General features: G+C 41.1%; 3 protein-coding genes across 6 annotated transcripts; all 3 read right to left on the minus strand.

The window, feature by feature from the left end:
- Positions 1-582: 582 nt before the first annotated feature.
- Positions 583-6,655, minus strand: gkap1 (G kinase anchoring protein 1). 4 transcript variants are annotated; one of them, XM_083978321.1, is made up of 13 exons: positions 6,593-6,625; positions 6,224-6,291; positions 5,858-6,122; positions 5,235-5,393; positions 4,927-5,004; positions 4,321-4,456; positions 4,167-4,195; positions 3,878-4,039; positions 3,572-3,658; positions 2,851-2,914; positions 2,646-2,716; positions 2,486-2,563; positions 583-1,036 (listed from the first exon to the last, which is right to left on the minus strand). In XM_083978321.1, the coding sequence occupies exons 2-13, from the start codon at positions 6,241-6,243 to the stop codon at positions 995-997; spliced, it is 1,191 nt and encodes a 396-aa protein (XP_083834447.1). In that variant the 5' UTR covers positions 6,244-6,291; positions 6,593-6,625; the 3' UTR covers positions 583-994. The 4 variants fall into 4 exon arrangements, with proteins under 4 accessions (XP_083834447.1, XP_083834446.1, XP_083834448.1 ...); XM_083978320.1 differs by having other exon boundaries at positions 6,564-6,614; XM_083978322.1 differs by lacking the exon at positions 6,224-6,291 and having other exon boundaries at positions 6,564-6,655.
- A 2,141-nt stretch (positions 6,656-8,796) lies between these two features.
- LOC310991008 (kinesin-like protein KIF27) lies at positions 8,797-17,263 on the minus strand (the record flags this gene model as incomplete). The annotated part of the gene is made up of 15 exons (XM_083978576.1): positions 8,797-9,461; positions 9,593-9,791; positions 10,358-10,579; positions 10,701-10,892; positions 10,977-11,147; positions 11,314-11,355; positions 11,786-11,997; positions 12,256-12,393; positions 12,494-12,600; positions 12,905-13,101; positions 13,247-13,423; positions 13,578-13,721; positions 14,427-15,430; positions 15,942-16,142; positions 16,966-17,263. The coding sequence occupies 15 exons, from the start codon at positions 17,261-17,263 to the stop codon at positions 8,842-8,844; spliced, it is 3,924 nt and encodes a 1,307-aa protein (XP_083834702.1). The 3' UTR covers positions 8,797-8,841.
- Positions 17,264-18,073: 810 nt separating this feature from the next.
- qng1 (Q-nucleotide N-glycosylase 1) lies at positions 18,074-22,882 on the minus strand. The gene is made up of 6 exons (XM_083978793.1): positions 22,690-22,882; positions 21,672-21,818; positions 20,484-20,596; positions 19,739-19,882; positions 19,014-19,209; positions 18,074-18,912 (listed from the first exon to the last, which is right to left on the minus strand). The coding sequence occupies exons 1-6, from the start codon at positions 22,877-22,879 to the stop codon at positions 18,683-18,685; spliced, it is 1,020 nt and encodes a 339-aa protein (XP_083834919.1). The 5' UTR covers positions 22,880-22,882; the 3' UTR covers positions 18,074-18,682.
- Between the last annotated feature and the right edge of the window lie 1,388 nt (positions 22,883-24,270).

A 24,270-nucleotide genomic window follows, 5' to 3' on the forward strand; every position in this document is an offset into this window, starting at 1 on the left:
CATTTGTATATCCTCTGCATTTCACTTCACAGCACTTGTTACATAATGCTGCAAAACCGTTTGGGCTGAGGTTTGACACAATAAAAAGAAATGTTTTTTTCCTGTTTCCCATCACAAAATAATCAGGACTGGGGTAGAATATTATTCGGTTCAAATTTAAGTTAAATCTGTTTTTAAAACATCTTTCTAAGTGGTTAACCTTTGTGTTTCTTTATTTTTTATAATTATCTTTTTTTAATGTAACCTTCAAGATTTATTTTCTTACATTAATATAATTGGTCTGTCAGTTTTTATCCTTTTTGAATTCATTTTAATTTGATGCATTGTATGAAGTAGGCTACTTGAAGAAACTTAAGTTTTGAAATGCTGCATAGATTGATTGATTGATTGATTAATTAATTATAAATTATTGGGGCTGCGTTTATTATTATTGCTGTAGTTATATTTAGCATTTTAGAGGTTTTGTAAAATGTTGACATTCAAAACAGCATATCAAGGAATGAAATTATTTTTGTTCACTGAAAAAGTACTTTATTTACTTAACAGTGATAAAACAAACCAACAAAAACCGTCAATTTGGCATTAAAACCCACAGAAAGAGATGGGGCACAAAACCATCAATACTTACGATGCAGTGACACACCTGAGCCTGCAGGGGGCAGCAGCGTGTGCCCTGGTACCGTTGCAACACAAATTCCAAAGTCAATCAAGTTTTGAATTTAATTCTTGTCGTGATCAGCTGTGTAATACATGGAGTGTATACTGTACTGTCTGTATGTGTGTGTGTGTGTGTGTGTGTGTGCATGTCTGTGTGTAATTAAGGGAGGCATGCATTTATGCTGACATAGAGTTCAAGCTAAACAAAAAAAGAACTTAAAAAAAAGAAGAAGAACTTAAAAGAAAGAAAACCCTGATTATGATCAGTAATGCTTTTCTTCATTTGTTCATTCATTCATTTATTTTTTTCTATTCAGGCATTTTCCTTTGGAAACCTTCATAGATCTGTCTCCGAGCCTTTCTTCCCTTTCTTATTTCCCTGCCAAACATAAGCAAAAGGAAGGACACAATTATTAAGCATTTACTTTACTGAAGGCTGTGTGTTTTTAGGCCTATGTCGCACACAAAAAACATTAATTAATTAAGATGAAATTAAAAGAAAAAGGACAAAGAAGTCCAAACTCTCCGAAGTTGAACTGAGACTGACCTCACATCTACTCTGACTATTACTTACACTGTAACTTTTCTCACTGCACCTGACCTACTGGCCTCTGTTTCTCTGGTCTATAGAGAGGGAAAGAAGGAACATGCACGCATCAGGGCCCGTATTCACAAAGGCTCTCAGAGTGAGAGCTCCCATTCATAGCAAGGAATCTTAGCTTAATAGTGATTTAGTTTCTGAGAGCAACTCTGAGCTAGCCTCGTAAACCAGCCTCTCGCAGAAATGCATTTCATTTCATTTCTCGGGAGAGTCTGGCCTCAACCCCCTCTAAGCGTTTGGGGTGGGCGGGAGCTGGGCGGGAGTAGTAGCAAAGACGGTTTAATATCTTTGGTAGTAGCGTTGACAGACAACCTCATTCAGCCAATCAGCAAGTTGGTGTAGTGACGGGGCTTTGCACCAGTCGGTCCCTGATTGGCCAACGTGCTGTGTCAATCACAGTGGGCGACGCTGATTGGCTCGGCCTTCTGAGGGTTTCAGGCCAAACGCTTAGAATGGGGATGAGGCCAGACTCTCCCTCGGAATGAAATGAAATGCACTTCCGCGAGAGGCTGGTTTACGAGGCTAACTCTGAGCTCTGTGAGGTGTGGTTGACCATGTTGCTTGGGATGACTCTTTTTTTTTTAAAGCTCTGATTGGTTGTTAGAAAAAAGGAGGGGAATATAACGATTTTGTCCATGATTGTCCGTTTGTGAGCCTGCAACGTATAGACCTCCAAAAAAAAAAAAAAGAACAAACAGCACTACAATACGAGGTTGTAAAAAGTGGATTTTGACAGTCATCACTGCTGTATCGGTGCATTTTTCCAGTTAAACATTATAATGGTGGGATTACCTTCATTTCTGCTGTTATTGCAGTATTTCAAGGTGGGACAAACATTATCCCTGCACAGTCCAATATGTAGCGTTTAATTAAATCGCTGTTGTTCAGTGTTTGGAGAATATTTCTCCGATCTCTCCATCTTTCCGCCGTTTCCTTCTCTGCTTAAGAAACTCTTAGGCCTCTTAACAGTTTGTCACCTAGTCTCTTAAGGCCTAAGATGCTTTGTGAATAACTTTTATCTTCACAATGTCCAACTCTTAACTTTAAGGGGAAATTAGAGCTACTTTTAGTCTTAGGATTCTTTGTGAATACGGGCCCGGGTCTCTCTAAACCAAAAGTCTGATAACTGAGATTACAACAAATTCTTATTCTTCCCTGTTATGGCAACATATCCATACATCAGTCAGACGCAACAAGAAACTGAGAAAAATTAGGGTTAATTCTCACCTGATGTTTCGGCTGCTCTGACTGCAGACCTTTGACTTTAGATCTTTCTTGTTCAAGGGCAGCGTGTAGTAATGTTACCTAAAAAAAAATGCACATAAATATACAAAAATCTGACACACCCAGATCTCTCACTCACAATCTTTATCTCACAAGAACAAACCTGTGATGACAGTTCTTCTTTTATATGTAGCAGCTCTTCTACCTGTAGAAGGATTTCTGCTTTATCTTTCACTGAAGGAGACAGATAAGAGACATCAGGCAGATCACATCAATTATTCATTTGGCTTCGTTTGGAGAGGAGTAGGAAAGTAAACGTAAGAAAAGGAAAGGAAAGAAGGCTGTAATTTGGGCAATGCTGAACTCACTCTCTCCCTGCTGGAGCATCTTCAGCAGCTGGGAATTTCTTGCTTTCACCTCCTTGTATTTCACCTGCCAAGGGAAGATGAAAGACCAAAAACCTTTTATCAGAATTGAAAAGCTGGACTGGACTTTCAGTTCTTTCAGAGGTGAAATGTCTTCAAGAACTGAAAAAGAAATTCCAGTTGCCTTCAAATTTAGCACCAATTGAACCGTTTGATACTCAACAGAAGGTTAAAAAGAAATGTCCACTTGGTCATCCATATTCAGCCTCTCTCAAAACTCTTACCCACCTTACACACTCAAATAGTCTCATGTGCAGAGTTTTAAGCACAAGTTAAACAAGTTCAAATGAAACACAAGTGAATAATCACCTCAATGCTACTGTTTCCTTAGATGTATCACTTCAAAACAAAGACCAAGCTGTTTGTGTATCGGTTAAAAAGGGACTGTGGCTTACAGTATCAAAAAAGAAAATGACCTGCAGACCTGAACAGTTCAAGGAACCTCAGTTAAAGGAAAGCTGTACATACACTCTGAACTTGTCTACATGGACAGTTTAAAATGTTTAAAGGAAGGAGTGATAAAGTACAAAGCAGCTGCAGTAAGCTTGTTAGATAAAGTGCTGCAGGCGACAGCCACACACTACGCTTAACTTAAGAGCACCTATTCCACAACAAAATGGGTGAAATCATAATTTTCCAGAGAAAATTTAGAATCACTGCTGACCTCCCACTGTGAGATTGTCTTCTTAAGCTTATCAATTTCCTGGTCTTTCTTCTCCAGATCGTACTTCAGTTGCTCTGCCCGAGGGTCCTGACGGGAATAATAGGAAGAGGAGAGCATGTGAGGACAAATTCATTCTTCTCACTAACTTAGCAAAGTCAGGGGGAACAAACTTTACTTACTACGACTGTTATTCACTCAAACACAGGAAAATGTGCACACGGTCAGATATAAGGCGAGACTGTTATTCATGTTCATGCACAGGAAGCTAGATGAGCATTGTGTTGTTGTATGTCTCCGTCTACTCACTGGTTCGTGTTCTGTGGACGTGTTGACTTCTTGCCCCTGGCTGTTAGAGTACTGTTCACGTCTCTTCTCCTGTTGGACAATCCGAGTCACGTCATCCTCCAGTTTGTTAAAGAACCGCTCCTCCTGCCCGATCCCTAGTGCCAGGTTAGCTGCTCTAACATCCTGAATGGGAATGTGGACAGTGTTTGACATCACTCATGGTCTTCAGCCCCACATACACCTTTTGGCTGTGCAGATTCATATGTAGTAGTATATTTAGTATATTTATACAGAACACATTCTTGCTCACCTCTTTTTCTTGTTTCTTAGTTGAATGTTCTGCAAAGAGACAAAGTGCATATATAGGCTATAGTTTTCTGAGTAAAGGACATGTATTATAGGCTACGGACTACAGGAGATCCTAATTCAGTGGTTTTTGAAACTAGTGGGTAGGTTTCTCTCACCTACACTGCCCTCAGCCTGGAAGTCCTGCAGTGAAACTGTTTTTTTGTCTTTTGCCTGCTGATTCTTCTTTTTGTCCTTCTTCCCTCCGCCCTCCTTTCCTCCTCGTGACTTTGGCGAAGACGTGCTTGTGTTGTTCTGATGAAGGAAAGCACACCAACTGACTTAAACTCAAATTATAACTGAACATCCTTAACTCAGAATCACAGTTTACTCAAAACTAAACTAAAGGAGGCTTAAAAATAAAACTTCCATTTGATGCCAGAAATTAATTTGTTTTGTCCCTACTCCAGTGCTCTGTGTAAGACTTTTAGCTTTAACAGGACTGTATTTGTATCATGTCAGTTTAAATTTAAGTCAGTGTTAGCATGAACAGTTACTGACCTATTACCTACAGATTCTGCTGTGAAAAGACAGACTCAATTGTGTTAACAATTAAGTATTTCTTCTTCGTGTTGATGTTTTCTGTTTGCTTTAATTCCACAGCAACAACAAAAAGAGACCCAGAGAGGGTTACAGGTGAGCTGAAAAGTTATTTTGTCATCACACATTCAGTATCTGCAGTAAGTTCATGTTGAAAGCAGTATAGTTATGTGTATGCAACGTACCTGTTTCTGTTGTTCGTATTCCAGTTTACTGAGAATCAAAGCCTTTTCCAGGTCTGCCTCATATAATTCAGACGTAATCTAAGAAGAGAGCAGGTTAAAGCAATAATGTGCAAGAAAAGGTTCTTGGGAAATATAGTTCTAAAGTTAGACAATCAATCCATGCAAACATGGATGCTGCCAACACAACCACTACTTGACTGGTGACATGTGAACATGTCTCTTTGAATCAGAACAGGTCCTGGCTGTGGTGCTGTGGTTATCCTGGCTTGCTCTCATGTTCCTAATGGGAGTCGTTCTCTCTCTCTTACCTGCTCATCCCTCTGTTTCCACTGCTGCCAGCCCTCTGGAGGCAAGCTGTGGTCCCCTGATGCAGGGCTGAGGAGTTCGCTGGCTATTCCAGACAGAGACATACAGGGAGGCGGGGCGGAGGACTTCTGAGGAATCTTCTTGAAGGCCAGATTACGTAACTGAGGGAAAGAGATACCATCATGCACATGAAAAGTAACAGTTTTGAGTTTCTCTAACCACTTATGACAATTGTATTATTCATTGTCAATCTAAACATGCTGACATTTTTTAAACATCAAGGTAGTTGCAATAACTTTTCTGGATACAAACTAATCAAGCTCTACATTTTTAATGCAAACCACACGCAAACCCTGCTGAGTTATTGTCTGGTTGACATACTTCACATCCTGTCACATCATCACTGACTGTTTTGCATGAAAGCCATATTTTTGACTGTGAGTGATATCAAGACAACATTTTGTGATGTTTGTCAAATTTCTCATATAAATCTAGTTGCTCCATCCATTGTTGCGGTCTAATTGACATCACCTTGTGTAAAACAACAAATAGGCTACAACCAGGATATGAAACATGTTTGCAGGCGTTCGTGTGATTTTCTCCTGCCCCATCATCAGTCACTCACCTCATTTGCTTCACTCTGCTGCTGCTCCTTCTTCTTCTTCTTCTTGTCTTTCTTCTTGTCGTTGCCCTGACCCGACTTCCCCCCGGCTGCTCCTGCCTTCCCAGCTCGGGGCTTCCCAGCGGAGTCCCGTCCGGTTTTGGTGGTGGTCTTCCCCGGCTCAGAGGTGTCGGAGTCCGAGTCCGAGTCTATCTGAAGCAAGGCGAAACGGGAGGCGGTGGTGGGGACGGTGATCATTGCAGACGATGCCATTGCGAAAAGGGGAACACTGAAACGAGATAATAATAAAAGACAAAGAACAATTCAGTGTGTGTGTGTGGGGGGGGGGACTTGAAGCCGGTTGTACAGGAGTTAGCTTCCAGTGGCAACCTGGTTTCAGCTGGAAACATCACAATGTCTGGTCCGAAAGCTTCGTTTAGAGCGACACGTGTCTCCGTCTGCATGTTTTACCAGAACAGACACAATGTTGATAAATGTCAAGTGTTTTGAGGTACATCGTTACCAACAGTCGCGTGAGAAACGCGGCTAGCATTACATAGCAGCAAGTTAACCTAGCTAACTATAAAAAGGCTTAGCCGGTTTTTTTGTTAGCCCTTAAAACAAGTACAAAAGTAGCGATGCACGACAGTTAATACCACAAATTCAGGGCCACGTGGATATTTAGTTTTCTACTGCAATGACTGACTCGTCCGTAAAAGGTGCTACTCACAAGAAAAAGTTGCTAAGGAGTACTTTCACCTGCTCGTGAGGGAACTGTCGCTCACCGTTGGTTTGCTACCAGCGACGGTCTGTACAGCAGCCCGGTGGGGCCAAAAAGGAGAACGGCTATAATGCGATTCCGAATAGGGTTGGCCAAATTTGAGCAATATAAGTATCCCAATCAGAGTCAGTCTATAGATAAATAGGGAGTTCATCTGTGAGATACGACTTGAGGCCACTTTTTTTGTGTGTGTGTATTTGTTTACATTTAAACACGAGTTAGCTATATGCAGTTTGTCTTTACCATTATGCACCAGCAGCGGCTGTACACAACACACACCTTTCAGTGAATAAAACAAAATCTGTCTGAAGATGAAAAAAGGAGAAACATACATTTTCTGCTGGAACAGAAGCATTCAGTTTTCATCTCACCATGGCAAAATGTATTTTGCTTATTGATTTAAAGACAATGCAAAGTGCAAGCATCAAGTATTTGTTAATAGGAAATAATAGAGACGAAGTGAGTAATGCCAACAGCTTTGAATGCAGCAAGAAGTGTTGCCACGTATCCATCTGTGCAGGCATTTCATTTTAACTTGTTGATATGGCAGAGAACTTTATTATGTGATGATTCACATGATAATCTTAGCTCTGCAGTCCCAATTAAATTATTTTTATGGTTTCTAAGCGGGTTTATGGACATTTATTTGCGATGCACCTCGCAGATAAAGACATCCTTTGAACCCGTGAGTCACCTGAATCTAATAATACCTGCATGATGTTGATAAGCAGGTCAAACAACAGTAAATTAACCCTTTCTCGTGGGAAAGATTTTGATCACAGTCAAGAGTGTGAAAACTAATTTCTGTGTGTTTCATAATGAGTTTCTTACTTAAATAAAAACCCTGAAAGTCGAGAAGGCATTGGCACTTTCTGGTATTATGGTTTACAAAAAAAATATTATTATATCAGTTTGTTTGTGTATTATTTGTAGTATAATTTTAATGTTTTGTCTGTGTTGGTTTATTCATTAATGGTAGTATTATTTTTGCAAGCACTTCCCTTTGCGCTGTATATAGTGAAAGCCAAGTTGATGGAAATGGAATTCTTTAATTAAACAAACTCTGTCCATGGGTTGGGGTGGAAATAATCCTAACAATAAATGCAAAACAAGGAGAAATGCATAGGAAGTTTAATCAGTTTGACTGTGGTGTCACAGAAATAACTTAACACAGAAATTAAAATACACTACAGCTAACAGTATGCATACAGATAAAAAACAACAACAACATTGTATCAAAAACACACTTAAAAACCACATTACTGTTGTAGTGCTGAAAACATATTAACTGGTCTAAGTGCTAAACAGTGCCAAAAATCAAAGGTTAAAACCAAAGTATATAATTTCTTTAAATTATAGGTTGATGAACATATTTTCTCTAACTCTAATAGTGTTGTGAAAGTAGGCAAATACATTTAGTGGATGCAGTCTGTGATAACCTTTAAGTGATCTTAAGTATTATAAGTACAGAAATAATCTAAGAAAAGTGCTCATTCTCCTCATTCTCACGCAAGATTGTCAGTTTTGCATAAACAATATTACAGTGTGTGTGAGAAAATGTATGGCATTGCAAAGATATCTTTTTGTCTTGTATTCTGTCTTTATATAGGACATAAACGTGAAACATAGGATCACCAAGTTTAGGTGGATAAAACATGAAATGTGCAGCATTGTATTTCAGTGTGGGAACAGCCCAGATAAAAATCTATATTTTCCAAATCTGACGTTTTGCCCTATTTTTTTTGTGTAGAAACACTGCCAAGTTGTTGTGGGAAGTGTGACCACCATGAAAGACAGTGCTATGACAAGTGGTTCATTGTGAATCAACCACATTCCTAAACTCTGCAGTTTTTCATGGCTTAACTATTCAGTAGTATCTAATGCTCAAGAAAGGACAATCTGGACTGTCCAGGGAGAACTGAGAACAAAAAGTTAAAAAACACATATAATCACAGTATATTGTGATAATGGACATGCCTTTTTTTAATTCTGGGAAGTGAATCAACTGTGGCACCTTTCCCTGACGTCAGAGCCCCACAAACTCCTTAAAGTAGGTATTTTCCAAGTACATTTAAAAAATATACTCAAGATGAGAGGAAGCAGCGTGTCATACACAATAAGTTTTCTCAGTAGTCATTCATGACACAAAATTTCTTTTGCTTATTACTACCTAGTTGGAATGTTTTGTCCACGTTACTGCTGTCAAGTGACTGCAAATCATGCAACATCATCTGTCAGTGTTTCTGGACACCTCTATGGAGTCCTCGAGTATTGATTCTGTACTGGTATCCAAGAGAGACGGCCGCTGCCTCTTTGTGGCAGAAGCAGAGACCTGCAGATCAGCTGGACAGATCTCTTTCACTTCTCTGCGACACAGGCGGACTGGTGCCATTAATAAACTTTCCCCACTGTCTCCCTCACTCCTCTCCAGGGACTGTGTTTGTGTGAGCATCTGATTGTATTCAGGCTTTGTCTCTCTGTGTGTTTGTGGGTCACAAGATGAAGATGGACAGGGGGATTGTGCATGTCTCCTATGAAAATCAAACTGTATCCCCATGGCCTTTGGCTCAGCGTGTATCTTTGTGTGTGTTGTTGCTATATGTGTCCTTGTAGGTATCTCTTCAGTTTGCACCCTGGATTTGCTTGAGCTTGAGTGTACCTGCATATTGTGTGTTTGTTTGTGCTCCTGCCTGTTTAAGGGCTGATCGTCAGAGTTAAGTGGGCCACTGGAAAGTTCTTTGAGTTTCTTTTTGAGCTGCCGACTGGAGCTCTTGTAGAAAAACAGTTCTTTCTCCAGATGCTGCAATCTGTCTTGGATAGCCTGCTGTGATTCTTCTGATCCACATTCTAACATGCACACACATACCCACAAACAAACAGGCACACAGAAACAAAGTAAATGAATCAGCAATATTTATGACACAATTTCTGTACAAAAATGTACATTTTTGTTTACCAGCCTAACCAAATTCTCTCACCTTGAAGTTCCTGCAGGAGTAACTGGATGTTGTTCTGGTGATCTCGGCTCTGCTGGGTGAGCCTGCGGTCTGCATCCAGTGCCAGGCGCTGCATGGCAGCCTCCATCTCCCTCAGTACCCCCTCTTGCTCCTGCGCCTGAAGCTCCAGCTCTTCACAATGCATACGCAAATGGCACTCTGCCTCACGAAGACGAACAACCTAGAGAGGATGGTAACAGGAGCCAGAGAAGAGTGCAGAGAAACACATATTACACAATATAATTACAAAGATATTGGCTGAATCTTGTACTTTTGTTTACTCTGACACTTGCAAAGAAAAAAAGAAGGACAGAGCAAAACAAGTGGGAGGGATTTCATCATGATATAATAGCATAACATGATGCAAACAAACCTCCTGAAGACATATCAGATCAGCATAGGCAAAGCAGAGGGAGGGCAAAGGCATAATTTAATTAGCATTGCAAAAATAGTTCTGCTTTATTTCTGACTCATCTTTGACTCAAGCACATCACCTGAGGAGAGAGGCAGGGGAAGGTAAATGGCAAAGTACGAAGATGAAAAAATAGAAACATAAACTTTCTGCTGGAACAGAAAAAGAGCTCAGCATTCATATTTTTCTTATTGAGTCAAAGACAATGCAAAGTGCAGGCATTGAGTATATGGAATAGAAAATAATAGGGAGTAAGTGAGTAATGGTAACATGTCAGCTTGGAATGTAGCGAGATGTGTTGCCACGCATCCATGTGTGCACGCATTTAGTTTTACCTTGTTGAAATATATGACAAGCAGCTCCGAAGCCTCTGGTGGTGTCAGCTCCTTCAGCCTCCTGAAGACGTCACAGAGTTGGGCAGGTTCGGTGCTTTGTGATGAAGCGGAGTCTGTGATTACTAACTTCTTCTGTTTATCCTGGATGAAGCAGTTTTTAAACTCTAGAGCTGCATCCAGAGCTTCAATAGCTTCCTCCATCTGGAGCAGGACATGGCTCTCCTACATAAGAATACACAAAAGTCAAAGCGCACAAAGTTTACTTTACGAAAACCTGTGATATCCATAAATCGCATCAAGTGTTAATTTCATTTAATACAACACATTTCCTTCTTTTTCTGACCTCCATAGAGAGTACTCTGTTTTCCTTTAACTGTGCATCCAGAGTGTCTCTCCTCTTTTGAAGCATGTCTCTCTCCTTCTCCAGTTCCTCTTTGGTAATTCCTCCTGTGCGCCTTCCAGTGCCACCGCTCTGCAGGTGCTCCTCCACTGACTCCAGCTGCATCGACACACGCAGCAGGTCCTGACTCAGAGCCTGAAAACATAGTGACAAAAAGATTTAAACATTGTATACGTGTAACAATATAAGCTGAATCATAATAGAGATAAACAGGCTGACCTGACTGGAGCGTAGTATCTTGACCTCCAGTTTCTTTTTCTCTTGTAGACAGGCTTCTCTGCGTAGGACTACCTCCTCTCTTCTCCTCAGCTCCTCCTCCAGCTCTTGTAGCTCTGCTCTCCTCCGGAGCACACGCTCCTCCTCCTGCTCCAGCCAACTGCTGTCACATAGCTACAGCGAGGACAAGGGGGAGAAAAAGGATGTAGGAGTGGGAGGGGAGTAAAAGGACAAAAAAATTAAGAAGATAAGAAGCAATAAGAAGATAGAGGGAGGGAGGGAGAAGTTGTATGTAGAAGAAACTTGGTCAAGATGTCTGGTGCTTTACTTAATAGTTTACCTTTTCCTTTGACTCTTCCTGGTGATCTACTGCTCTTTGCTCCTATTAAAAACACACACATGTTAATAATTTACCCATGCTGTGTCAATTGTTAGGGCACTGAATTGTTTTTCATTCAGTTTTCAATTCGTTTATTTTCGCACATCAACCAAAATAAATCATTTTGATGATTATATGAACATAGATGACTTATAGCTTTAGACAAGACTTTTTCTACTACATAATCTAAACACCATGTTTGATGTTACTGGGTTCCTCTTTCAAGTCTTAATCAGCATGCACATTCTCCTTCGGGTGGTGCTGGGAGCAGATCCCCAATCAAGTTCAACATACAAAATCAACGCTTGCTCCCGCACTTACTTGAAGCTCTTTTATTTAGTTAACGTTTCGGTCTATTGACCTTCATCAGGACCCAGTATTTTACTTCTGTTGTGTGACTGTTGGGTTCCTCTTTGAAATCTGTACAACATACCCCACTTTGGCCAAGTTCTTTGTTATCGTCAGCAGTCTGTCTTAGGTGCCTTAGGCTGGTCTGAAGCTGCACCCTCTGCAGTCTCCTGAGCTGAAGGCTTCGATACATCTCCGCCCGGACCTCCCGGTTCTGCATGGCAAGTCTTGCCAACACACCAGTATCTGTATCATCTCTGTAGTGTCCATTTCGGTCCACCGCCTGGATCTTCTTGTCTGTCAGGCAAAAACACGCATTTATAGATGCAGGTATTGCTCAAATAATTTAAGAGGCATAGACGGAAAACTTCCATTTTTGGTTGCATTAAAATAAATAAATAAACATAATTTACGGATCTATTCAGTGGCTTTATCACCAAAATAATACTTTCAACAGAAGCCTCTGTATATGGATACTACTAAAACTCCTCACAGAACTTGAAGAGTCATAGACAGCAATACACAATATGTATATTTGTATCGTTATGTAAGCACCAGTTTTGTCCAGCTCTGTGATGAGCTCCTCTTCTATGCGCATATTGACTGTCAGATCTTGAATCCTTCTCTGAGTAATGCTGGCTCTTAGTCTGGCCTTCATCATATGGCGTTGTTTTGCATAGTTTTCATTGGTCCCTGTGAAGAAATAGTAAAGATATAACAGCAAAGAATTTCTTGGATAAGAGAACAAAGACAGGAATGCTGTCAAATAAAGTCAAATCCTTGTTAAGTATACCTGAGGCTCCCTGAGGCCTCTGTGCTAATGCTTGATCTAGTCCAGTGTTTTTCTCTTTCAGAGCCGATTTCTTCTCCCGACTGGTCCATGTTCGGTTTAAAGAACGCCTGGAGTAACATCACAGCATTTTATTAGTAAGATCAGTTTGGATTAACCTACTGCTGTAAGGAAAAGCAGGCTTACTGAATCAAAGATTATTGATGGACCTTTTGGATTAAAGTGACACACTTGGATTAGATCCTAGTATCAGTGATCTAAAAGAGCATCTTAATCAACGTTCAAGAAAAAAACATGTCTCATTTAGCAATAAATAGTTATTTGGCAGCACATGAACAAAAACTTTGGGGCCTTTCAGGCCGTTGACCAAAATCTGTGATAGTGAATCACTGTTGGCTTCAATAACACACTCACCTAAATGCCATTTTGGTCACAGAGTCCTCATCCTCGTCCTCCTTCTCTTGACCCTTGTCTTTGCTTTCTGTCTGTTGTTTTATGAATGGACAGTACACCTCATCCTTTTCCTCAAGCTTAGCCAGAAGGAGATGACCACGCATCTTAAAGGCTGCCATCACCCTCTCCAGTGAATAGGCTGGGGGGCTGGAGTGAATCTACAAACACACACATGCATACAGACAGAAACATGTACATGCACATAGTAAGTGAGTGGATGCACAGCACATGTAAATCTATAACAGAGTCAAGTGTATCTGGTTCAATAGACACACAGAACAAAGCAGTGCAGTTGCCTTCTACCTTCCTGGGAGCGATGTGCCCACAGCTGTGTCTGATCGGAGGGACACTGTGAGGTCTCCTGTCTGAGTTCCCAGAAGCCACTGCTTCCAGTGCTGCCCCTGAGGTTGCACCCCGAAAAGTGACGAGGTCGCTGTGAAGACGATCAATCAGAACCTGCTGGTCTAACAGTTTTTCTGTCTGAACACACAAACGTGCACACAGGAATGTATATTAGCAAAAACAAAAAAACAAAGTAAATTCTAGGGCAGTTTCAAAGTTTTATGTGTAAATTAAATTTGCTAAATGCTAATTTCTCTACAGAGCTGCCTTCACAGCTGTTCTTCTTCCTCACCTGTATACGATTATGTTCCTTTTCTTCCTCTAAGGCTTTGAGGTGAGTTTTGCTCTCTTGAAGAAGCCTCTCAACATCTTTTTGTACTTGTCTCAGCTCTGCATTTTTCTGCTCCAACAGCTGCTTCTCAATGTTGAGAGTTTCCTAAGGGTAAGAGGAGGTAACAGACGAAGTATAGCTTTTTTTATACTTTGTTAGGTGGACATTTTATCATTGATCTTTCTCAGAGTCAGCTTTTTGTGCCTGTGCATTTTAATGGTCCAATATATCTGTTGTTTTCATTCACATGATCTCATCGTAGCCTCCCAGGGATTGAAGGATGTCACAATGGAAATGTTGACTTTTCATAATGGAAAAAAACACAGTACATTTTGATTCCTATGGGTGTGCCAGAGAGCCAGCAGAAACAGCACTAGGACCTGCTGAGGATGCCACATCTAAATGTGATGTTATTAGTTACACCTAACCAGTACTGGTTTCCTACATGCAAAAGGCAATGCTAATAGCACTGCTCCTTAAAAGGTATGAGAAGAGCAAAATGACAAGGAGATGCCAGGTGGTTAATTGGCAGTCTGCACACTGTCTGTTTTAATCAATTCTAACTACAGTATTTTCTAAAAAAAAAAAAAAAAAAAAGAAAGAAAGAAAAAAGACTGGAGCAGAGTAGGGTTTGAATAAATGAATGACAGAAAGTGCATTAGTAACCTTATTAGTGGCATCTCAGCTTGCACTTTGAGTTAAGATGGACAATGCCATTGCACAGTTGAATATAGCCTATGTGTTATAGATTGTGGACCAGTTCCCCTCAACTGTTGGATAAAATAAACATGTGTAACCTTCTGTCATTACCTGGCATTGGTGGAGGTCTTCTCTGAGCTTCAATATTGTGAAATGTCCGGGCTGGCCTCCATTCCCTTCTGAACAGTCCTTATCATTGATTTGATGTGTGTTATTTACAGCTGTCAATCTCTCCTGCCAGTCTTGGAGTCGCTGTCTGAAACATTGACTTGAAGAGGGGCCAGAGCGATCTGCAAGAAGAACTGCAGCCTCTTGTGCCAGGAGGCAGTAGTGTAACGATCGCTCTTGGTCGATCTTCTGATCTGACTCGGTTGTCCTCATCTGACTGGTCTGTTTGATAGTCTCCATCTCACCATCTCCTCCACCTGTCCTCTCCCTCTGCAACTCCATCTCTCTCTCCTTCTCTTTCAGGCATTCTCTAAGCGTCTTGATTTCATACTCGAGCTCCCCTAGTCGGGCCTCGCTGGGGTCCCAGGCTGAAGGACACGATCTAAGCTCGGGAAGAGTAGATATCACTCCAGGACGGTTGCGAACGTGACGGGCCTTGGATGCAAACTGCAGGACACAGACAGTCTCAGCTACGCTGTAGTGAGAGGGGCTTACACAGGCCACCATCAATGTATGCGCAGTGCCCCCCAATGAGTCACGGAGGAGTCGGGTGAGCTTGGCAGCACGGTATGGTATGTGTGCACTGTTGCTGTTGTTACCACGGCGGGTTCGAGCAGGGTCAGACAGGGCACGGATAACATTTCCCAGCGCAAGCAGACCTGTGTTGATATGAACAGACTCTTTGAGCCGTATTCCAGTGTTGCCCGTTTTTCCAGCACGTTCTGAGCCTGCCAGGTCGACCAGACAGAGTTTGGAGGAGCAAACAGACTTTAAGGAGGAGCTGTTGCTGCAACACTGGATGAGCTGAAGGGTGAGAATGGCATGAGAGCGACTGGAGTGCTCGTTCATCCCCGTGGTACTGGTGCGTCGCAGGGCATTACCCATCTCTAGAACACTGAGCAGCTCCTCTGCTGAGTTGACAACCACCTCTTTGGCTCCGACCACCACTGAAAACACACAATTGAAACATTACTTTCTCCCAGAGTACAAAATAATGGCTAAAAGTTGTTTGTTTCTGATTAATTAAATGAACGAGTTTACATTTTAAGATCAGTTTACTAATTAGCAGCTTACTACAGCCTGTAATTCACCACCCAGGTTCTCTTATGGGCTTGGAGACTAAAAAGTTACTACAGAAACCAAGTGGACAATCCTGAGGAGCATGATGGGAAGTCACTACTACAAGTCACAATAAACTGGCCTCTGATGTATGAAAGTGACCTTTAAATGTGTAATGCTGACTACAGTACCAGAAACATGACAAACAACTTAGTGATGCGATGAATGAACGAATGTCCTTAAATAGGATAAATAGCTGGAGGGTGGATACAAGGACTAATCCAAACAGGTAACACACAGATTTATGAGTCATGTTGTTTGTTTAGGATCATTCCATAACATGTATGTGACGCAGATAATAATAAGTTCACATTATGTCACATTTGTCTGTCACTTTACCTGTGTTTCCCTTGTCATCCTCTCTGATATGAAGGTCTTTGTGCAAGGTTTTCAGCTCCAGCAGGTCTCGCAGCTCCTCCTTATACAGCTCCATGTATGAGACCCGGACTGTGGCTTCCTCACCATCACTGTTTTTCCTCTTCTCCTCCAACAGCGCAAACACACCCTGGGCCAGACGGTCAATAATTCCTCCCTCTTCGTCTGCCAAACCTTTCGGGAGCAAGAGAGACATAGTAATAAGTGCTGCAAAAAACAGAGCATGAAACATTAGAAAAGATCTTCTAGGTCCAAAGTCTATTGTGAAGCATCACACTGAGAGAATAATGGTCAGAACACCCCACCCAAAACAAGAACAAACCATTAGGTTTACATCTTTGTCCTCAAGGCACAACTAACAATTATCACTTCACCGTCACTGAATCTTGCTGATTGGCGTCTAAATCAAGTGTTTAGTCTCTCAGCCATAAGGAACTAGGGGGGAAAAGTGCTGCTTACAGCCTCACACAGTCAAATGTCACCTCCTCAAATGTCTCACTTTATACAACCAACAGTTCAAAGATATTCAGTTTTCTGTGATATAGATATATACAAAGAAAAGCATCAAATACATTGTTGTCTTCCAGATCTGTTTTCTTTCTAACCTCAGTCAGGGCTCCAGACTAACTTTGAGCACAGTGGCCCCTAGCTGAAAAATTTTAGGAGCACAAGGAGAACATTTAGGGGCACACACTGTAAATCGACTTAGAAAGCAAATATTCACATTTCCTTTTCATTCATGATCCTCACACACTTTGGCCTGTCACCTGTAATGACAGAGTCCAGATTCTTTGAGTCTGTCCCCTTCTTCCACGTTTCACCAGTGTTAACAAAACAAAACAAAACATAACAAAAACAATTTACTGGTTACACATCTGCCAGTAGATTAAAAATTAACTTGCACTTTCTCAAATTTTAGGGGCTGAATGCCCTCATTTAGAGGCAGACTGGAGCCCTGCTGAGGATGAAAACATGTGCAGCAGCTTACCCAGGTTGCCCCCTCTGAGTGTGTACGTCTTCCCCGACCCTGTTTGTCCGTAGCAGAAGACGGTGGCATTGCAGCCGTCGAGCAGGGACTCCACCATCGGCTGGACGCAGGACTCGTACACCTCATCCTGGCCGGCTGTCGGTCCAAACGCGTGGTCGAAGGAGTAGAGTCGGTCGGTACCGAGCATCACCTGCGCCGTGCCCGGCACCACCCGCACACACACCTGGTGGCTCTGGAGGACTTCCCTGGAGAGCAGCGGCCGCACACGCACCGCCACTCGGACACACACCTCGCTCATAACGATGAAATGCGGTTACACAGCTGCTGAGTCGTGGTGAAATTTCTCATTTCAGCTCGCTAACTTGCCTGATGATGAATTATAGTCATTTGGTTTGTTGTTTCTGTTGTTGATAACTTTGGTACTGTCCCGTTTTTTGTTGTCGCTTCTCGGTTGCCCGGGAAACCGCCGTCGCTGGGCAGCAGCAGCAGAGGAAAACAGGAGAGGCGTTCAAGAGTTCACGTGGAGGACTGACCGAGTGGCGCGTGAAGGCAACAGCGCCACCCAACGCCTGACCCTACTAACTACCAAGCGTACATTGTTAAAATTATGAACATTTTATCCTGAAAATAGCCTACATTTAACGCTGACCAAATTATTTAAATTTAAAGAAAAATACAGCGTTTTGCATTTTAAAGGATAAGTATAAGACTTAAGTCTATGTTTCTGCCGACTTGTTGTGCTTGTTGTGCAGTTGTGAATTGAATTGAATTGAATTAAAATGACAGTTGCCTGTACATAAATGCGTTTCTAATGCAAAGGATGTGTAGGCTTTGTAAAACCTTACCTGAGGCTTTGGCCATCTGTTTTAGGATACAATTCCTTCCTTCATACTTATTATTGATACAAAAAGTACAAAGATTGAAATAATGATTAAATAGCTTTTTAATTCATATCAACAGAGTGTTAATATTAGTTGTCTTTTCTATTTTACTTTATTTTTTTTTCTTGGATTAATTATTTTAAAATAGCCTAACTATAATAATTTGGTTTGATTTTTTTTAGGCTTCAAATTATTTCTATAATTTACAGCAATACATATATTATACATTATACACAGAAACATTAAATATCTAATTTATATTTGTCCAAAAACATTATGATAATAGTCAAAAGTCATCTGTGGACATATCTATTTTGTTAACAGCTTTAATCAAATTTAAGGTATAGTAGATTTGCTACTGTATGAATTTCTTTTTAAGTGTTACCTCATTTAAGGTGTTACCTTCTTGACAAGATCCCTGGAAATTAAGCTATTGTTACACTGCTATCATACAATATGTAACCAAAATATTTTATTTTCAGTCTGGTGTCAATTCAAATCACTGCAGATATGCAGTGTATGCACCTATGGTATGCACACAGAGTTTATCATCACTTGCACTTGATTATACCAAGCAGTTTGTTAGAAAATTATCCATCTCATCAACAGTTAACATTTCAATTGACTGTAAATGGACAACAACATTAGTGCTACCGCCCACATGGATGAAGCTAAATTAAGCTTCACACCTGTTTCCATTACAGCTAGAGAAAAGCCCATTTGTACATATATCTGGCACAGAGACATACTTGGCTTTATCCCAGGGAAAGGCACCGGTGCCAAGGCTGCACACTGGGAAGTGCTGCCTACTGTATGTGATGCTGCCAACCACCTCCTCAGTAGTAAATACACCGTGTGTGGTGAATGGGAATGTGAGCCATCTCTTTGTGGTGCTGCTTGGCATAAGGCCACAGGTAGAAGTCGATGACTGCGGAAGTGATGTCACATGTCTGTCCGTCTCTCTCCTGCACGAGCTTACAAAGTCTGTGTTTGATCAGCTCCACCGACCAAATCGAACAACCTCGGATCTCAACCTCTCTTCTGTCCCCTGAAGGTAGTAGCTCGCCTGAAAGAAATGGGAGACAAGCGCATAAAACAAAGAGTGGTTATATCATACTATTTTCAAAGGATTCATTTCTTTATGCACACTCCACTTTCCTGTCTCACCGTTCTTCAATGTTTTCATCAGTGTATCTGAGTATCTTAAGGCTCCGAGGTAGACAAGAGCCTGTGGGACCCTGTAGTCTGCAAACATGGTGAGCCAGTCCATGTTAATGAGGTTTCCCTCTCCTCTGGCCTCCATGACACCCCAGAAATCGGCCACCAGGATCTGCGATCGCTTGTAGAGTGAGATTCTTGTCCCCTGAAAGAAACAGGACACTGTACTCTACACTCTTCTGATGCTGTGCTGTTTGTTCAAATGTCTATTGATTTGTTCTCAAGCCACTGCTTTTTATCACTTGACTTTCGCCATTACTATTTTTTCTTGTGTGCAGAGTATATTTGCTTCTTCACTGACAGTAGAATATGAGGAGAGCCATGGAAATGTTGCCACACTGTCTTTGACCAGGAGATGGAACTCTAACATCACAATTTATCTTCTCCAAATACATATAATTATCTCAGATCACACATACATCCTATATGCACAGTGCATTCATTTTGCAAGCATTGAATTCAGCACAAAAGCTGATATAACTAGTCGCATCTGCACTGAAGATGAAAAGCTCAAAGCTAAAAATTGTTTAATGGACACCAACCCAACAGACATCATGATCATTTTGCCATCTGAGATGTTGCAGTCATTCAAAATCTTGTTGAAAGACTAAAATTTCTGTAACCAGACAAAATCTCTATAAAACCTGTTAGAAAAGGTCTGTTACAACTCTCACCTCATACACAGCTTCGTCCCTGTAGGAAGGGATCTTCTGCACGATGAGCTCCACCATCTTCCGGGCGTCGTTCCCGGCTCGGCTGATAAAACTGCGGAAGCTTCCGCCGTGTTCCAGCAACACACGACCGCCTTCAGTCAGCACCTTGTTAGACAGATTCAGTTTAAATTCAAGAACGGTGACGAGTAGGAGCTTCACTTTCCATTAGTGTAGAGGAAAAACAACTCGGTAATGGTGTTACGCTGATAGACAAACTACAGTGGTTACATGAGCTGTGATATCAGTTTTCTTAGTTAATGTGAACATTTATGCAAAGAATCTTTCAAAGGTTTCACGTGTGCAAAGCTGCCATATGACAACAACAGTGACATGGAGCAATGTAATCCTTATGAACCCTGCAGGAACGTAAGAGATGATGCTGTTTTTCACAGAACATCCATTTGTCTCTCAGCTTAAAACAAGTGCAATAGTTTTGTGCAACAAAGCTGTTGAGAATGTAGACTGAATGTACTGGTGTAAAAATAAGCTGGGCATTCAAAAGTGTCAAATGTACCACTTACAGTACAGTCTTCAACAGAAAATGAAAATGCAAGGTGCAACTCCAGACGTCCCTTTCAACATTGTACTGACGATATGTCAAACTCTGATTAAACAAAGTAACATCACTCAAGTGACCTGTGGATTAAATGTATAATTACATCTCTAGTGTTGTGGCAGTCAGGCTTTAATGTGATAATGTCAGCACCTTGTGGCGCTCCTGAAGCATTGGCATGGGTGTCTCGTTGTCTGATCGAAGTACATGTCCCAATTCCTCCACACTCATCTGTGAGAAGTACTTTGGATCAGTCATGGGTATACCTGTGGCGTGAGGACAAGAGAAGCAGTTAGATGGATTCATCTTTAGACAGGGACTACTGGTGAGAGAAACAAAGGAGGGCCACTAAGTTATAAAGTTACAGTGTGCTATAATAACAGGAATATAACTGCACAGTGGCCATTTCTCAGAAGAAAGACATAATTTGCTCTGATCTCACGCTGTCAACCCTTGAGATTCACAGACTGGAGAAAAGGTACCTGTGTTTTTCTGAGAGTCTCTTGTAATTATAAAGGCCACAGCGACCACACATTGGGAGCACTATTCCATATGAGACATAATTGATTCATATCCGGAGTCATTCACACTAATTATGAATGATGCACAGGCACATGCAGAGCTACAAGCAATTTCCCAGCAGTCCAAGTTCAAGTAAAGGGCGCATACACAATAATTGGCAACAGCAGTGAAAAATGAAAGCACACAGAAAAGACACAAAAATATACATCTTTTTCTTTGGAGGCTAGGCTTCTAACATAAAGGATGAATCACTCTGTGACAAAGAGGCACACTTGACAAACATCACTGTTAGAGCATGGCCCAACCTTTTTCTCCATAATTCTGACATTTTTATCACTCAGGCTGTTTTTTTTCTTCTTTTTTCATTGAATAGAATCTGGTTTGTTTTCTGTGTAATTTTGATTAAAATTTGCTCAACAAATGAAAGTAGCAGCTATGATGCATGACGTCAACTTCACACCTGTTTTTTTTTAGCCTTGTCACAATACACTGTACAAGCACCTTCACAAACTTGAAAGTCTCCTGATTCTATCTATGCAAAGATCCTGATATCACCACAACAGCTGCTGATACAAAAATGGCTCAGACTTTCCCTTTTTATGAAAAACAGACTAACAAACATTCTACCATAATCTCATGTTGGCTCTTTGGTTGTAAAATTTGAAGGGTCATCCTGAGAAAGAGAACTGGTTGTCAGCTGTTATTCAAGGGGTTAAAGAGCATTAGCCTGTGTCAGTTTCATCACTTTATCACATCAAAAAGCTGAATGCTGGTGTTCACACATTATTTATTGATGCGATATATTGTACGTGCTCTCACCTTCCTCCATGGCCCTGGTGATGGCTGCACATAGTGTCATGTAGCCTGTGTACGTGGTCCCTTTATAGGTCACCTCACACTGCTGACTGTCATTCTCTGGCCAAAAGGAGAAGTTCATGGTGTCTACAACGAACACCCAGTTCAGAGCCTGCAAAGTCAAAGGACACAAGTTATTGAGAAAGAGAGGGGAAGGAAAAAAGCAGAAAGGCTGACGCTAATGCTTGAACAATGTGGTAGAAAATAACAGTATGGTTAAATGGCTAAAAGGCACTATACAGTTTCTCCAGTTTGAAGATAATTCATTTTGATGACTCACATTAATAATGAACTAAAGAGGATGGAATATTATTTTTCCATCAGCAGGCTTTTCATGAGTTTTTTTTAATTATTTCCAGTGAATAGGAGTCACCAGGTGACCTTATATAATTTGATTTAAAAGAAGAACTTGACTGTTTTTTGACCTGAAGATAAAAACCGTAATAAAATGTATTTTTTAACTAAGGCTGCAACTAATGATTGTCTTTGCTATTGATTAATCTGCTGATTATTGTTCAGCTTTATCGTTTAAATGTGACAGACTAGTGAAAAATCCCTGTTACAAATTCTCAGGGGTACAGGTGGGCTTTTCTCTTGGTTTGTCCAACCAACAGTCAAAACCCCAACGATACTTTATACTGAAATGATAAACACAAGTCACATCAAATAATGCTTGATAAATGAAAAGATTAATCGATTATCTAAATTGCTGCTCAGGGAATTTTCTATTGATTGACTATTCGGTTAACTCATTGTTTAAGCTGCTGTTAACAAACAAACTACAATTTCTCATCAAAATGTCTTAAATGTAGACATGGAGACAAACCCTGACAATGCTCGGTCAGAAACCAGAGCATACAGGATTGCAGTAGTACTGTTGCCTTCATTTCACTGAACACACCGCATGTTCTTCACAACTTTTGCACAATATAAAGTTTTATTTAGCAGACTGGGGGGCCCCAGCTGTTGAAACGTTGACTCCCCTGGTCAGAAGTGGGCACTGGGGCCAATGGGTTTGCCGTCTTCCAGCCACTGGCAGTGAGAGCGTCACTGAGCCGGAGGGTGTAGAGCATCTCTGCCACCTTCTGCACTCCCTCCTCCTCCACAAACACATCCCGACTCCGCTCCGCTATGAACTGGCCAGACTCACGAGGAAGCAGAGGTGTTTCCATGATGGATACTGAATAGAGCAGAAACATAACTGAAGGAACGCAGTCTGCAAACATGTACGAATATGAATACATTCTTCATCAGTGCCCAGCTCTAGTCTATAGGGAAGTTACTATGACAACAGTCATTTGCAAAATAAACCAAGAGTACCTCCAGTGAGAGACAGACAATGTGAAATCCCAGTGCCCTTTTCACACTGAAGCAGAAATATCCTACACACTTCTCCAGGGAAGTGGCATTTTAAAGACTGTCTCCCTGCTTTATTAGATAATTCATAATGAAGATGAAGCTATCTTAACGAAGCAACAACATTTCTCTTTAAAAAGAAAACATTGCGTGAGTTTACAAAGTTACACATTTTCCTTTGGAGGAAACTATGGACCTTGTCCTTTACTCAAGTGGGGTTCTGTATTTACTCAAGTATTTTCACTTTAATGTTGCTTGTCACTTATACTCCACTTTTGTGTTTTTATTCATTTGATTGATAAATTAGGGTATACAGTGATCAGCCCAATAGGTTGTAAAAGAGCCAGAATCAGTTTCACTTCATCCAACTGTTGCACTTAATAACAATGGTATAATCAAACCCTATAGGAATTTAGCCTGGTCAGTGGGCGCTTCAACTATAATATTGAAATAACTTTTGCTGGTAAAACTTAACATAGCCTACCTTTACTTAAGTACAATGTTAAATGCATAACTTTTAAAGTGTAATTCTACATGTCACTGATTTTAATATTTCTTCCACCACTGTTTCTTGTGTGGCATCAGTGCATGGTCTGCATTCGTCTTCCTCCACATTAGAAACTGTAGCCTATGTCTGACCAGTGAGCAGTGACTGTGTGTTAATGGTTCCTCTATCAGAGTGGTCGCAGTTTTAACATGCTGGCTAATACTGATTTCCATTGATTTTTCACTGGTCTTTCTGTGATGAGTCACATGTTTCACTCTCCTCTCTGAGGGGGACATGTGAAAAGAGCACTTAGGTCCATGGGTCAGTCTGCAGCTCAGATAACTTACGTCATACGTTTCATTGATAAAGTGTAAGAGCAAAGTGCACAACAGGACATGAGCGTCAACAGCAGTACAGACCACAGGTACAGACACTACTACTGAGCTCCTACCACCACGTGCAACAACACGCACTTTTAGAGACAAACGTCCTGTTCAGCTGCATCTGATTCAACTGAACAACTGAACAGTTTCCTTCACTTACCGATCAAAGTAGGCTAAGTCAGACCGTGCAAAGTTGCAAACTCTTCCTGCGTTGTGTTTCTACTACCTGGTTTTCAGCTGTTGACCAATCAGAGCCTCCCTTGCGGAGTCATCGCAGACCGATGGACCAATCGTGACAAGCCAAGAGAGGAAATAGAAAAAAACAATTTCCGTTATG

The sequence above is a fragment of the Trachurus trachurus genome, assembly GCF_905171665.1.
Source record: "Trachurus trachurus genome assembly, chromosome: 9".
Lineage (NCBI taxonomy): Eukaryota > Metazoa > Chordata > Actinopteri > Carangiformes > Carangidae > Trachurus > Trachurus trachurus.

What these genes read in the sequence shown, in the direction of transcription:
- gkap1 (XM_083978321.1), bottom strand. Translation starts at nt 6,243, where the DNA reads ATGTTTCCAGCTGAAACCAG. An exon ending in GGAAACAGAGGGATGAGCAG is followed by an intron (nt 5,005 to 5,234) that starts GTAAGAGAGAGA and finishes CTCTCTTCTTAG; the next exon opens with ATTACGTCTGAATTATATGA. An exon ending in AATACGAACAACAGAAACAG is followed by an intron (nt 4,457 to 4,926) that starts GTACGTTGCATA and finishes TTCCTTCATCAG; the next exon opens with AACAACACAAGCACGTCTTC.
- qng1 (XM_083978793.1), bottom strand. Translation starts at nt 22,879, where the DNA reads ATGGAAACACCTCTGCTTCCTCGTGAGTCTGGCCAGTTCATAGCGGAG. An exon ending in CACCAGGGCCATGGAGGAAG is followed by an intron (nt 20,597 to 21,671) that starts GTGAGAGCACGT and finishes CTCACGCCACAG; the next exon opens with GTATACCCATGACTGATCCA. An exon ending in GATGAAAACATTGAAGAACG is followed by an intron (nt 18,913 to 19,013) that starts GTGAGACAGGAA and finishes CATTTCTTTCAG; the next exon opens with GCGAGCTACTACCTTCAGGG.